Genomic DNA, 13588 nt, shown 5'->3' on the forward strand with positions numbered 1-13588 from the left:
TCCTTACTTCTGACTTACCCTGTGCCAGAAGTTATAGCCACGATTTGTAATAACAATAGATTCAGTTATGTTCATTAGGACGAAAACAGACTGAAACAGGGAGGGACTACCTGTCCATTAAGAAACACCCATTTTCATTTTCAGTTGCAGTACTTTTTCTGTTGCTTTCCCTAATGAAGACAACCCTAATGCTACTGTGGAACATTAAAGGTCTTGTTTGTTTTCTCTAATCTGGACCTTTTTATGTCCTGCAGCCACGGAGAATATCAATGTTGAGTCTATACCACGAAGGCCTAGTGTGGCTCTGTGCAACGAGACCCAGCTACTGTGGGAGATGGAGGTGTGTGGGGAGGAATTCAAGCGAAAGATGGACCACGTGGATCCCCAGAACTGGTGCAACTTAACACACTTCATCAGGTAAAAGACTCCCCTGTCCTTTCAGTCTTATCAGAACAAGCCAAAGAGCCCGTCTATCAATGCACTGCCCCAGTTCTTAAAGGCACTCTGTATAATTTTTATATTAATCCATGACAGAATGGAAAGGTAGGATTACTTCCAGCAAGCGAAACCTGTGTAATCCCACTCCACCCGTTGGTAAACTTTTAGCTTTTGGAGGCAGTCTAAGATTTGGAACTTGAAGACAAAATAAAACATATTCCCACTAAAATTATGATTTCAGCACTAACATCGTTGTACAACATTTTGGGAAAGCTCATAACATAATTGTTCTATTTCAAAAGTTTACTTTTAAGACCCACTGTAGGAGGAATCAAAGAATACTGTATTTCAGTGTAGGTAGTCTAGTAAACAAAGTAATAATTACCTGCCATGATTCTGCGCCCACTATCTGGCTGTGTGTGGCTGTTTGTGTGTGAACAGGCGGTTGGAAAACAGATGCCTGTTTGCACAGTAGATCCAGGGGGCTGTTTTCCTGGCTGGGCCTGCTCAGTGTTAATTCCCCCCTGGCCAATGAGCGGCACCTGTGTCTGCTGGCTGACCCAGCATGGTTCTCTAACACCCTTCAATCGTTCACACACACGCAAACACACACGCACACACACACACGCACGCAAACACACGCGCACACACACGCACACACACGCGCTGTCACGCCCTGGCTCTGGGGACTCTGAAATGTTGAGCCAGGGTGTGTAGTTTCTGTGTTATATTTTCTATGTTGATGTGCTAGATCGTTTAGATCTATGTTGGCCAGGGTGGTTCCCAATCAGAGGCAGCTGTATCTCGTTGTCTCTGATTGGGGACCATACTTAGGCAGCCTGTTTGGCACTAGTCGGTGTGGGATCTTGTTCCGTAAAGGTATGTTATTTGTCTACCTTGGACTTCACGTTTCGTTTTGTTCTTTTGTCGTGTGTTCAGTACGGAAATAAATATGAATGCATATCACGCTGCGCCTTGGTCCTTCTCGTTAATGAACAATCGTGACACGCGCACACACACGCACACACACGCAAACACACACGCAAACACACATGCAAACACACACGCAAACACACATACGTAGGCAAATCAACACTAGAAAAATTTCCCTCTGTGAATTTGAGTGTTATGTAAATAATTGTGCTGGGGATTCAGAGGCCTGACATAGATTTTTTCCCTATTTGATCCGATTAAGCCTCAATAGAATTCAGCATGAATGACAGAGAACATAATAGGGAGTCAATCAGGGTTGTGATAATCAGCCTGAGATGCTAAAGAGATGGATGTTGTTGTATCAGGCCATCAAGTTAGGATTAGATGCCATCATAGAATAGCCTATCTCTTTTCAAAACAATCTCAAATAGATCTCTCCTGGCATAGCTCACAGTATAGTCTAATGAGTAATAAAGTGAGACGGCCACTTACGTTGCAATTTCAGATGGCTACATTTGTGAAAGAATTGAGCCATTGACCAAATACGGAAATTACATTTTTCTCTTTACTTGAGGATTTTAGACATTCGTTTTATAGTAGATATATTTTTTTAGTTCCAGGTAGCTTCCATCTCCATCACACACAGATGGCCAGATGTTTGTGTGAGAGAGAAATTATCTTTACGGCGTGAAACGGCCATTTCCAAGAACCCTTCCCTCTTTAGACTAGTGTCAGCGAAGCCTGCTCCGTTCCTAGAATGAACGTGTCCACATGGGAATTGTTAATTAGCCCATCAAAACATTGTGAGTCACTTTCTTGTGGGCATCTCACACATGGTTTCTGGGGAAAATCACTTTTTCTCTATACATTACTTCTCCTTGGGGAGTCCCGATCGGGAGATCAACATTCCATGTTGTAGTCTGACAAGATATTTACAGATATTAGATGTAAGGAAAACATACATCTAACCCCCATCTTCCACAGACAGGGGTTCAACAGAAGTGGGACCATAAGGCCTTTTGTAATATCCAGCCATTGAAAGTTCCAATCTGTTTATTTCAACGGGGCACAAGCTTTATTTGATGCTAAGTTTACACTCTGCTTTATCTTCGAAGAATACAACATGATACACTTGAAGATTTAGAAAAGGAATTCCAAGAAGAATACACATTTATACTGTTTATTGTACAATACTTCTTATAATATTGTCCAATAGCTCATATTGTCAAGACATTTCTCTCTTCTCGAGACAGACATTACCATACTTACCAGCTTTTTCTTGAGGAGCATTTGAGAAAGATATTTACAGTATTTGTTAACGTGTTATACATGAGACATGTATTCTCATGGACATCCCCAGGGAGTCTGTGGCACTCTGATGAGCGAGAGAGAAACAGACACAGAAACAGAAATAAAAAGAGAGAAAGCGAGAGAGAGAGAGAGACACAGAGACAGAAACAGAAATTGAAAAAGAGAGAAAGTGAAGGACCTTTATGTAACACACTATCACAGCTTATTGTGAAATACAGTAGACACAAATTACTTATTCAAAATTTGTGACAGGCACACGAAAAAGTCCACTTTTCCATGTGTATTACACGATTTCCTTTCTTCACAATGCATTTGTGTACATTACACAAATTCAAATTTGTTGTGGCTAACATTAGCTAGGCTAGCTAGGTGGCTAACATTAGCTAGGCTAGGGGTTAGGGTTAAGGCTAGGTTTAGGGGTTAGGGTTAAAGTTAGCGTTAGGTAACATGCTAGCTAAGTAGTTAAAGGGTTAAGGTTAGGGTTAGGGGAAGGGTTAGCTAACATGCTAAGTAGTTACAAAGTAGCTAAAAAGTTGTAAGTAGTTGCAAAGTTGCTAATTAGCTAAAATGCTAAAGTTATGTGTGATGAGATTCGAACATGCAACCTTTGGGTTGCTAGACGTTATATGCCCATCCATCTATTCATCCTCCCCAACCAACCTCCCTCCTATCGTTTCTGTCTTAAGTAACCTACTGTCTTTATCTATGATTGAAATTCACAGAATACAAAATACAAAAAAAACACTTCTTCGTCTGCCTATCATGAATTTCTAATAAGCAATTAGTGTCTATTTCACAATAATCTGTGATACTGGATTGATGTAAACAGTGGTCCTCATTTATGTTCCGCGCAGTAGCGGTGCGTGGGTAAAATCACTGGGAAAACCCCCCCAAAAATAGCCATATTACAACCTACAGTGGGGAGAACAAGTATTTGATACACTGCCGATTTTGCAGGTTTTCCTACTTACAAAGCATGTAGAGGTCTGTAATTTTTATCATAGGTACACTTCAACTGTGAGAGACGGAATCTAAAACAAAAATCCAGAAAATCACATTGTATGATTTTTAAGTAATTAATTTGCATTTTATTGCATGACATAAGTATTTGATCACCTACCAACCAGTAAAAAATTCCGGCTCTCACAGACCTGTTAGTTTTTCTTTAAGAAGCCGTCCTGTTCTCCACTCATTACCTGTATTAACTGCACCTGTTTGAACTCGTTACCTGTATAAAAGACACCTGTCCACACACTCAATCAAACAGACTCCAACCTCTCCACAATGGCCAAGACCAGAGAGCTGTGTAAGGACATCAGGGATAAAATTGTAGACCTGCACAAGGCTGGGATGGGCTACAGGACAATAGGCAAGCAGCTTGGTGAGAAGGCAACAACTGTTGGCGCAATTATTAGAAAATGGAAGAAGTTCAAGATGACGGTCAATCACCCTCGGTCTGGGGCTCCATGCAAGATCTCACCTCGTGGGGCATCAATGATCATGAGGAAGGTGAGGGATCAGCCCAGAACTACACGGCAGGACCTGGTCAATGACCTGAAGAGAGCTGGGACCACAGTCTGAATGAAAACCATTAGTAACACACTACGCCGTCATGGATTAAAATCCTGCAGTGCACACAAGGTCCCCCTGCTCAAGCCAGCGCATGTCCAGGCCCGTCTGAAGTTTGCCAATGACCATCTGGATGATCCAGAGGAGGAATGGGAGAAGGTCATGTGGTCTGATGAGACAAAAATAGAGCTTTTTGGTCTAAACTCCACTCGCCGTGTTTGGAGGAAGAAGAAGGATGAGTACAACCCCAAGAACACCATCCCAACCGTGAAGCATGGAGGTGGAAACATCATTCTTTGGGGATGCTTTTCTGCAAAGGGGACAGGACGACTGCACCGTATTGAGGGGAGGATGGATGGGGCCATGTATCGCGAGATCTTGGCCAACAACCTCCTTCCCTCAGTAAGAGCATTAAAGATGGGTCGTGGCTGGGTCTTCCAGCATGACAACAACCCGAAACACACAGCCAGGGCAACTAAGGAGTGGCTCCGTAAGAAGCATCTCAAGGTCCTGGAGTGGCCTAGCCAGTCTCCAGACCTGAACCCAATAGAAAATCTTTGGAGGGAGCTGAAAGTCCATAATGCCCAGCGACAGCCCCGAAACCTGAAGGATCTGGAGAAGGTCTGTATGAAGGAGTGGGCCAAAAGCCCTGCTGCAGTGTGTGCAAACCTGATCAAGACCTACAGGAAACGTATGATCTCTGTAATTGCAAACAAAGGTTTCTGTACCAAATATTAAGTTCTGCTTTTCTGATGTACCAAATACTTATGTCATGCAATAAAATGCAAATTAATTACTTAAAAATTATACAATGTGATTTTCTGGTGCCTCCACTATTCCAGCACCATTTCAACATCACCTATGGTTAGTCTAATACAGTGAAAACTAAAAGATACCAAAAACAATTTAGTCCAATCAACGTAAGCTAAACATGATGTGGCTGTCCATGGTTCTGATTTCTGTGTGTGTGTTTGTGTGTGTTTGTGTTTGTGTGTGTGTGTGTGTGTGTGTGTGTGTGTGTGTGTGTGTGTGTGTGTGTGTGTGTGTGTGCGTGCGTGCGTGCTGTAGCATGTTGACATGCTACTTGTAGAGAAAAGCCAATGCCATCCTCCTCTCGTTCATGTTGAATAAACGGTCTATGACTCTGTCATACAGTACACGCTTTTATTTTTTGTTGTCCTAGGCTACCTGGCTAAAATGCTTGCTTGCTAGCCTAACTTGCTTTCATGGGCAACAATGAGCCAGCTAGTTAACATTAGCCTTCTACATCTAGTTACATATTGAACTTCTCAGGCCAGGGGTACAATGTATGAATTCATGGTTGGATCAGAATCGCCGTTAAAATCATTGGCCAGTACGGAGAATTAAGTAAAACCACAAGTCCAAATCCCTATCTCCATCCATGGGTAATTTAGGAAAGGGCCCATTTTAGCTAGCTAGTCGCCGGAGGACAACGAGAGGCAACAATTCAAGTTGTTTCTGTCAATGACGTTTGGCTCTCGATGTGATGTGATTGGATTGAAGCCAAAACTGGCTCCCCTTTACATTGTTTTTTGGTGCGCCAGGACCATTCACAGTTGAGCTCACTCAGTTTAGCTCAATGCTGAATGGCTATTATTTTATACTTTTTTTTAATCAAGTGAGGCCAAATGCTCGCTGGCTTCCATTGTAAATAATGCTACAGGCGGCAACAATGTCATACTCTTTTTGACCAGACAGCATCAGACAGATGGCCTACACATACAGAGACAAATGGGCGCTGTTTCGCTTGCTCGGATGCTTTCTCCGGTGAGATATATTCAGCCTCTTGCAAATTGAAGGGGAAGCCTGGCTTCCCTTGGCATCCATGAATACACGCCAGTGGCTCCGCACTGAGAGAAACAAAGCATGCGGCCATGTCAGCGAGGCGTCAGTACATGTTAGGGTGAACTCTCTCTAAAATGTACGCCCAGCTATATTGATTCAAATTCACAACTCTGAACCACGGGTACACAGTCAACCGAATGGGACAGCCGAGCAGGCCAGGACCGCCTGCAGAACACCCACAGAGACTGAATGCCATTGCCAGGCACAGTGCCGTCCCCTCCTAATGAATATTAACCCAGGTACATTACCATCAGCAGGCCTGGTCTGTCTTCTAACTAACAGATGCTCCTCCAAGGTCATCAGTGCATGTTAGAGTGGCCTTAAATGGCATCCCAGCAGCCATTTGCAAATGCAATGAGAATTTACTGTCTGTGTGATTTAGTAAAAAATTAAATGAAGTCATTACAGAACCAGTCAGAGAGGACTAATGGGGAGAGGAGTTGGAAATAAAATAAATGTACCACAACTTGAAGAGAACAGTTTTTTTTTCCATGCCCCAGGTCGAGCCCCTGGAGTAAAAAATTGACCTCAACAACCATAATCCAAAACAATCCAGCAATAATCCATCTCAGATGTGAGTGATATAAAGTCTATGTCCTCTCCTCCCCCAAGTATCCCTCAATGAACATGTCGTTTTTCGTTTTACTTTTTTAGGGGCAAATGCAGACTATGATAAATCTTTCAGCAATATAGATTATTCTGACAACCTGATTGACTCTACACCAGGGTTGCCCAACCCTGTTCCTGGAGAGCTACCCTCCTGTAGGTTTTTGCTCCAACCCCAGGTGTTACCAACCTGATTCATCTTATCAACCTGCTAATTATTAGAATCAGGTGTGCTAGATTAGGGTTGGAGCAAAAACCTACAGGACGGTAGCTCTACAGGACAGGATTGGGCAGTCCAGCTCTACACAATCAGACATAATTATGTTTTGTTATGTTTTTTACAAGCTGTCCTCAAAAAACAAACAACACTTTATCAAGGGTTTCTACAGTAGAACATGCATAAAGTCTTCATCGATTTCTGAAGCATCTTTCTAGACCTTATAAAGAGGATATTATATGGCTTCAGCAAAGAATATCTTCACTTTCCAATATACCCTGAAAAATATTCTATGTGGCCAGGGGAGACTGTGATCCACGGTTCAGATTTGTTTCAAAAGCCACTGCTAACTTAAACTGACCCAAAAGGTTTTAAGGTTAGTTTTTGAAATAATATTTGTCCAGGCAATGTTTGGCAGTGAATTTGACCTGTAATGTTGGCATTGAGGGTTGGTTTTGTTCTGCCGCTGCGAATAGGAAGCTTGGAACTTGTTTGCTTTCCTTACATAAAAAAAAAAGATGATAACCATCCCCTCAGCTCTTCTCTTACACCAAATGTATACGGCTGCTGGAAATACTGTTATAGATCACTTTATATAATCGGATCCGTTTTATTTTCTTCAGAATCTTAAGCTAACAAGGGGTAGTGTCACGCCCTGACTCAGGGGACTCTTATATGTTGAGTCAGGGTGTGAATATTCTATGTTGTGTATATCTATGTGAATGATCTAGTATGTGTAGATCTATGTTGGCCGGTGTGGTTCCCAATCAGAGGTAGCTGTTGCTCGTTGTCTCTGATTGGGGATCATACTTAGGCAGCCTATTGGCACTCGTTAGTTGTGGGATCTTGTTCCGTGTATAGGTTCGTTGTGTGTTCAACCTTAGGACTTCACGTTTCGTTTGTTTATTGTTTTGTCGCGTGTTTATCAGTTTAATAAACATGTATGCATTTCATGGTGCGCCTTGGTCTGACCCGTCCTTAAACGAACGTGACAGGTAGGCCTGTACTTTTAGCCATTTTTCTTTAATAAAAGGTTGGCCTATGGCATTTCCTCTCATACCCCCTCAATTTGATTCTTGGTTTTAACTACACGGAGGTTGGCTATTTAAAGAGTGCATGGTGGGTAGAGGAATTCACTGACAAATCTATGGATATAGCAGCCTATAGCCTCATTTCATCTGTCAAACAGGTAGGCCTACCTCTTACTTCTTAAATAGGAAGAAATAGGCTCCAACACAAAGCCCTTTTGTTGTTAGTAAAGTCTAATTAAAATGAAGACGGATGAGATGAATTATGCCTACTTGAATTTGCCTACTTTCAGCACCATGAGCTGTCCATTTCTGAGTGAGTGTGCCACGGCTGCTGCTTCAAGTTTCAGCACCACAATGTAAGTTACTGGAATCTGGCTTATTGTGACTTCAATAACTCTGATAAAAACATCATGGGCAAGAAACATATTGTTTTTAATACAAATCTATTATAGTAGTAGCAAGCTATCAAATTTGACCTCCTGTCTTCCTTCTCATCATCACCTCTCCTTCTCAAACTGAACAGAACATAGGCTATAGGTTAGTCAACTATCTTAGAAATATAACTTTGCTCTGTGCTTCTCCGAGCATGCACTTCATTGCCTATAGCCTATAGGCTATGGATCATTTGATTGAGGCCACACTAAATAGCTTATAGGCGCACTTGATATTGCACGCCCAGCTGAGAATCAGAGATGAGGGGGGGCATCAATATATAGCCTAATAAGCAACAAATTCTGAGAAATATAGAAATCTAGTCAATTGAAAAAGCATAACCCTTCCCCATTTTCCTCCAGGTAACCATTCTGTAAATTTCGATCCATCCCTTAATGAGTTGCCTCTTGAAAGCTCCTTATGCACAGAAGCATTACATTCTTTCAGAATGTGACCCTTGTTACGAAAGAGACAATATCAGCTTTTATAAGAATGCTTATATTGATAGGTAAGCTTTTGCCAGTTTTAAATGATAAAAGACAACACAGCACGCAGCCTCAAATTCTTGCTAAACATAAATCGTAACTTCACATATTCCATCACTTTTCAGTCTGGGGTCAATGTCTTGTACCATAGTTTTTTTTACAATAATATCCAAGCCAAAAAGCTATTCCAGAGTTACCATACAACCAATCCATTGACTTTACAGCAGCCTTCCTTATCTCGGAAATCAGGTAACTTATGTCCATATGGAGACACAATTTATAAGCTTGATCGAGGCTCATTCGATTTGCAGCACTTAGGCGGAGGTCGTCTGAAAGCAATGATGGGGATTGGCTGACGTCAAACCACACCGCTAGTGTGAAAGGCATTGGATGGGAAACTGTTGTGAAATATAGAACTAACCACTTGTCTTGACTAGTTTGATCTAACGGGGGCTGACATGATCTGTTTTGCTAGGTGAGCATCATGGCTGGGACCCCATGTCACCTAGATTGCTATTATCTCAGCTCTAATCACTCATTTAGCTCCTAAATGTGTACTGTACCAAGCCTTGAAAGTGCAGATAATTTGGGTCAAAATGGGAAAAATATGTTATGTTTATGTTCTAATGGGTTGCTTTTAGTGCACTTTGTAGTACACACAGAAATGGACCCTAACGAGGCAGCCTGGGTCCAACTAGTAGCTAAATAATTAAACTTGATGAGGAGGACACACACATCTGGCCACAGGGTCCGTGTCATTAGTTTCCTAGGCATATGCCTACTCCATAATTTTCCACAGTGAAATAAACACATTTGTCCATTTAAAAACAAACAAAAAGTTACAAGGGCTTTATAACATTTTCTTAAAGGCTTCATAAGCACTACATAGATTCTTCACAAATCATCTATTGGCTTGTGTCATACTATATAAAGGAGTACATACTTTTGGGTATATGACATAGTGGACTATGTCACATGTATCTATGTAGTGCTTATGAAGGCTTTATGAATGCTCTTTATGGAACAAGCTCCCTCACGACGCCAGGACAGCGGAGTCACTCACCACCTTCCGGAGACATTTGAAACCCCACCTCTTTAAGGAATACCTGGGATAGGATAAAGTAATCCTTCTACCCCCCAAAAAAAAAATTGTAAAGTGGTTATCCCACTGCCTATAGGGTGAATGCACCAATTTGTGAGTCGCTCTGTTTAAGAGCGTCTGCTAAATGACGTAAATGTGCCCTTGAGCAAGGCACTTAACCCTAATTGCTCCTGTAAGTCGCTCTGGATAAGAGCGTCTGCTAAATGACTAAAATGTAAATGTAAAATGTAATAAGTTGTTGTTTGTTTAAAGTGCAACCAACCTATTTCACTTTGCAGACTTGAAATATGTTGTTGTTCGTTTAAAGTGGGACCAGCCTATTTGTCTGTTGACTAGATTGATGTAACGATCACGTGAGACCACAAACCAGTCTCTGATAGAGTATTATGAAAATCCCTGCAGGACTTTAGCCTCTATACATATATATAAACAGTACCAGTCAAGAGTTTGGACACACCTACTCATTCAAGGGGTTTTCTTTATTTTTACTTTTAGTTTTCTACAATGTAGAAAATAGTAAAATAAAGAAAAACCCTTGAATGAGTAGGTGTTCTAAAACTTTTGACCGGGAGTGTAAATATATATAAGCCGGGCTGTAAACTGTTTTTGCCGAGTAAGAATTTGAGGGATAAACCCTCCCTGTTTCTCAGTTTAGACACAGCCTACCTAAGTAGCTGAGCGTATGGTAACAGCTATACTGCTAAATAGACCCCTTAACTCTTCTTCTCCCCTGAAATAGAGAATAAATACAGGGATACAGAGAACATGATTTTCAGTCTAATCCATGGCCCCAGATTCCCCTCTCCCTGCCTTCTGATTGGCTAATCACTTTGTGTTACTCTGCCTCTGTCCTCTGATCGGCTGAACAGTTTTGTGTTCCTATGCCGTTTGGACCAGGGATTGGCCAACCGCCCTCCTGGAGAGCTACTGGGAGGGCAAGCTTTTGTTCCAGCCCTGTCCTAACACACCTGAATCTACTGATCAGCTGCTCAGGGGCTGTTAGAGCAAGGCTGGAACAAAAGCCTGCATGGCCAGTTTTTTTTAACCCTTTGTGTTCCTCTGCTCTCTTCGCAGTGAGTACCACCTCTTCTCGCTGTGCACAGAGACCAACGCCGAGCGCATCAACTGCTACTGGCCCAACCCGCTGGTGGAGAGCTACATTATCCGCATCCACAAGCACTTCTTCTTCAACTGCACCCTGGACCGGGTGATCTTGGTGGACCCGCCGGACGACACACTCACCATCCTCATCCTCGTCCCTGTCTTCCTCACCCTGGCCATGATCGCACTGGTGGTGTGGTGCAGCAAGCGCAGCGACATCCTGGATTAGGATGTTGGTTGGTTCGGTTCCCATGTGACTGTCCAGCATGGCTGTCCAGAGACCCATGAACGTCTTTCAATGTATATAGTTTATTGACCCCCAGATGAGGAATTGGGTTAGGGAAGACAGGTAGGGAACCTACGGAGGGAACTTTTGTTTGTTCATTGTGTCATTTCAGGATTATAGTGGATTGAAGGGATCAAAAGAAGCCACTTAACGCCTTTGAAGGAGATTCAAACTCAATTTTTCTAGCTATGGACTGTCCAAGGCCTTTTCATATATATACTATACCCAAGGACCCAAGACACATACGAGACATTCAGGATTGTTGATCCTATGTGTGAAATGGGACTGAGGTCCAGGGACTGCTTCAATATCATAATTTATAAGACAACGTTAAGCTTTTGGATATATTCTCATGAAGAGTCGTCTCAATAGGAGAACATGGACAAGCTGAGACCTGAATATGTACAGTACTTTTCTGTACCAGTGCCGTCTACTGTAAAGAAACGACATTTTCGTCCTAAATCGCCCACCATGCTTTCTGTACAGTACTGTTTCTGGAACTATTGCCTTCTTCACGCTTCCTCATCTGTTCTTATGTGCTGTCACTATCGGGTCAAGCTGCAAAGACGGATAAAAAAACAAACATCTAAGAAATCCTGATTTAACTAAGCCCTAACCTTAACCACACCCCTAACCTTATGCCTAACCCAAACCTTAAATAAAGACAGAAAAAGCACATTTTCATGTTCATACATGTTCGTGATATAGGGAATTCTGACTGCAGCTTGGCCATTGAGTATGAACAAGCCCTATATGTGTACATTAGACTAGAGCAGTTGTTCTCTTGCAGTAAAACGGTTGTTTGTGGGGCGCCGGCCTGCGCAACCAAATTTACCTTCATTATTTCTCATGTCTCTGGGTTGTCGTGGCAATGCCTCAGAAGTTGTTATCACTGATTGCACTGCTTATTTGGTGTAATCTCAGCAGGAATTCTGCTCACACTAATTTTTATTTAATTCCCCTGTTTAATCGTTCCGAGGTGTGGGAGGTAGGAACATAAATCAATGTCAAGATTACGGACTCATTTTGAGATAGTTTCATTTTGCCAGAAGTAAACTTTTGGTATTGAGGAGCTATTGGATTATTTACTGTACTGCTATTTAATGTTTTAATTAAATGACTTAGAATAAGTCCCTGCTTTGGTTATTAATCAACATGTCCATGGTGGAATGTTTTGCTTCTTTCTGCCCTCTGCCTTTCGAAACCATTCCTACTTTTACAAATTGCATTCATCTTTGAGATGTAATACACGTCTTTACCGGTTCGAAGCAGAACTCCTATGCAATTCTGAAAATGTTTTAGTCAGGTTGATAGAGGTCATAACAAAATAATATTGTTTTGACATTTCAAGTGTAAACATAGTTAAACACGATCAATTCTGCTTAAAACTACACTATATATACAAAAGTATGTGGGCACCCCTTCAAATTAGTGGATTCGGCTATTTCAGCCACACCCGTTGCTGACAGGTGTATAAAATCGAGTAGTAGAATGGCCTTACTGAAGAGCTCACTGACTTTCAGCATGGCACTGTCATCAAATCAAATCAAACTTTATTTGTCACATGCTCCGAATACAACAGGTGTAGACCTTACCGTGAAATGCTTACTTACAAGCCCTTAACCAACAATGCAGTTCAAGAAAGAGTTAAGAAAATATTTACCAAATAAACTAAAGTAAAAAATAATAAAAAGTAACACAATAAAATAACAATAACGAGGCTATATACAGTGAGGGAAAAAAGAATTTGATCCCCTGCTGATTTTGTACGTTTGCCCACTGACAAAGACATGATCAGTCTATAATTTTAATGGTAGGTTTATTTGAACAGTGAGAGACAGAATAACAATAAAATAATCCAGAAAAACGCATGTCATGTAAATGTTATAAATTGATTAGCATTTTAATGAGGGAAATAAGTATTTGACCCCTCTGCAAAACATGACTTAGTACTTGGTGGCAAAACCCTTGTTGGCAATCACAGAGGTCAGACGTTTCTTGTAGTTGGCCACCAGGTTTGCACACATCTCAGGAGGGATTTTGTCCCACTGCTCTTTGCAGATCTTCTCCAAGTCATTAAGCTTTTGAGGCTGACGTTTGGCAACTCAAACCTTCAGCTCCCTCCACAGATTGTCTATGGGATTAAGGTCTGGAGACTGGCTAGGCCACTCCAGGACCTTAATGTGCTTCTTCTTGAGCCACTCCTTTTTG

The 13588-nt window shown here is 41.7% G+C and overlaps 1 protein-coding gene across 3 annotated transcripts in view; it reads left to right on the forward strand.

Moving 5' to 3' along the window:
• Positions 1–12527, forward strand: part of LOC121549514 (receptor activity-modifying protein 3) — a 35870-nt gene extending 23343 nt beyond the window's left edge. For all 3 annotated transcript variants that reach the window (XM_041861307.2, XM_041861308.2, XM_045210339.1), the window contains 2 exons: positions 255–417; positions 11065–12527. In XM_041861307.2, the coding sequence (XP_041717241.1) occupies positions 255–417; positions 11065–11320 (419 nt within the window). In that variant the 3' untranslated portion in view covers positions 11321–12527. The remainder of the gene's footprint in view (positions 1–254; positions 418–11064) is intronic.
• The last annotated feature ends 1061 nt before the right edge of the window (positions 12528–13588 follow it).

The sequence above is a fragment of the Coregonus clupeaformis genome, chromosome 34 (genome assembly GCF_020615455.1).
Source record: "Coregonus clupeaformis isolate EN_2021a chromosome 34, ASM2061545v1, whole genome shotgun sequence".
In the NCBI taxonomy this organism is placed as follows: domain Eukaryota; kingdom Metazoa; phylum Chordata; class Actinopteri; order Salmoniformes; family Salmonidae; genus Coregonus; species Coregonus clupeaformis.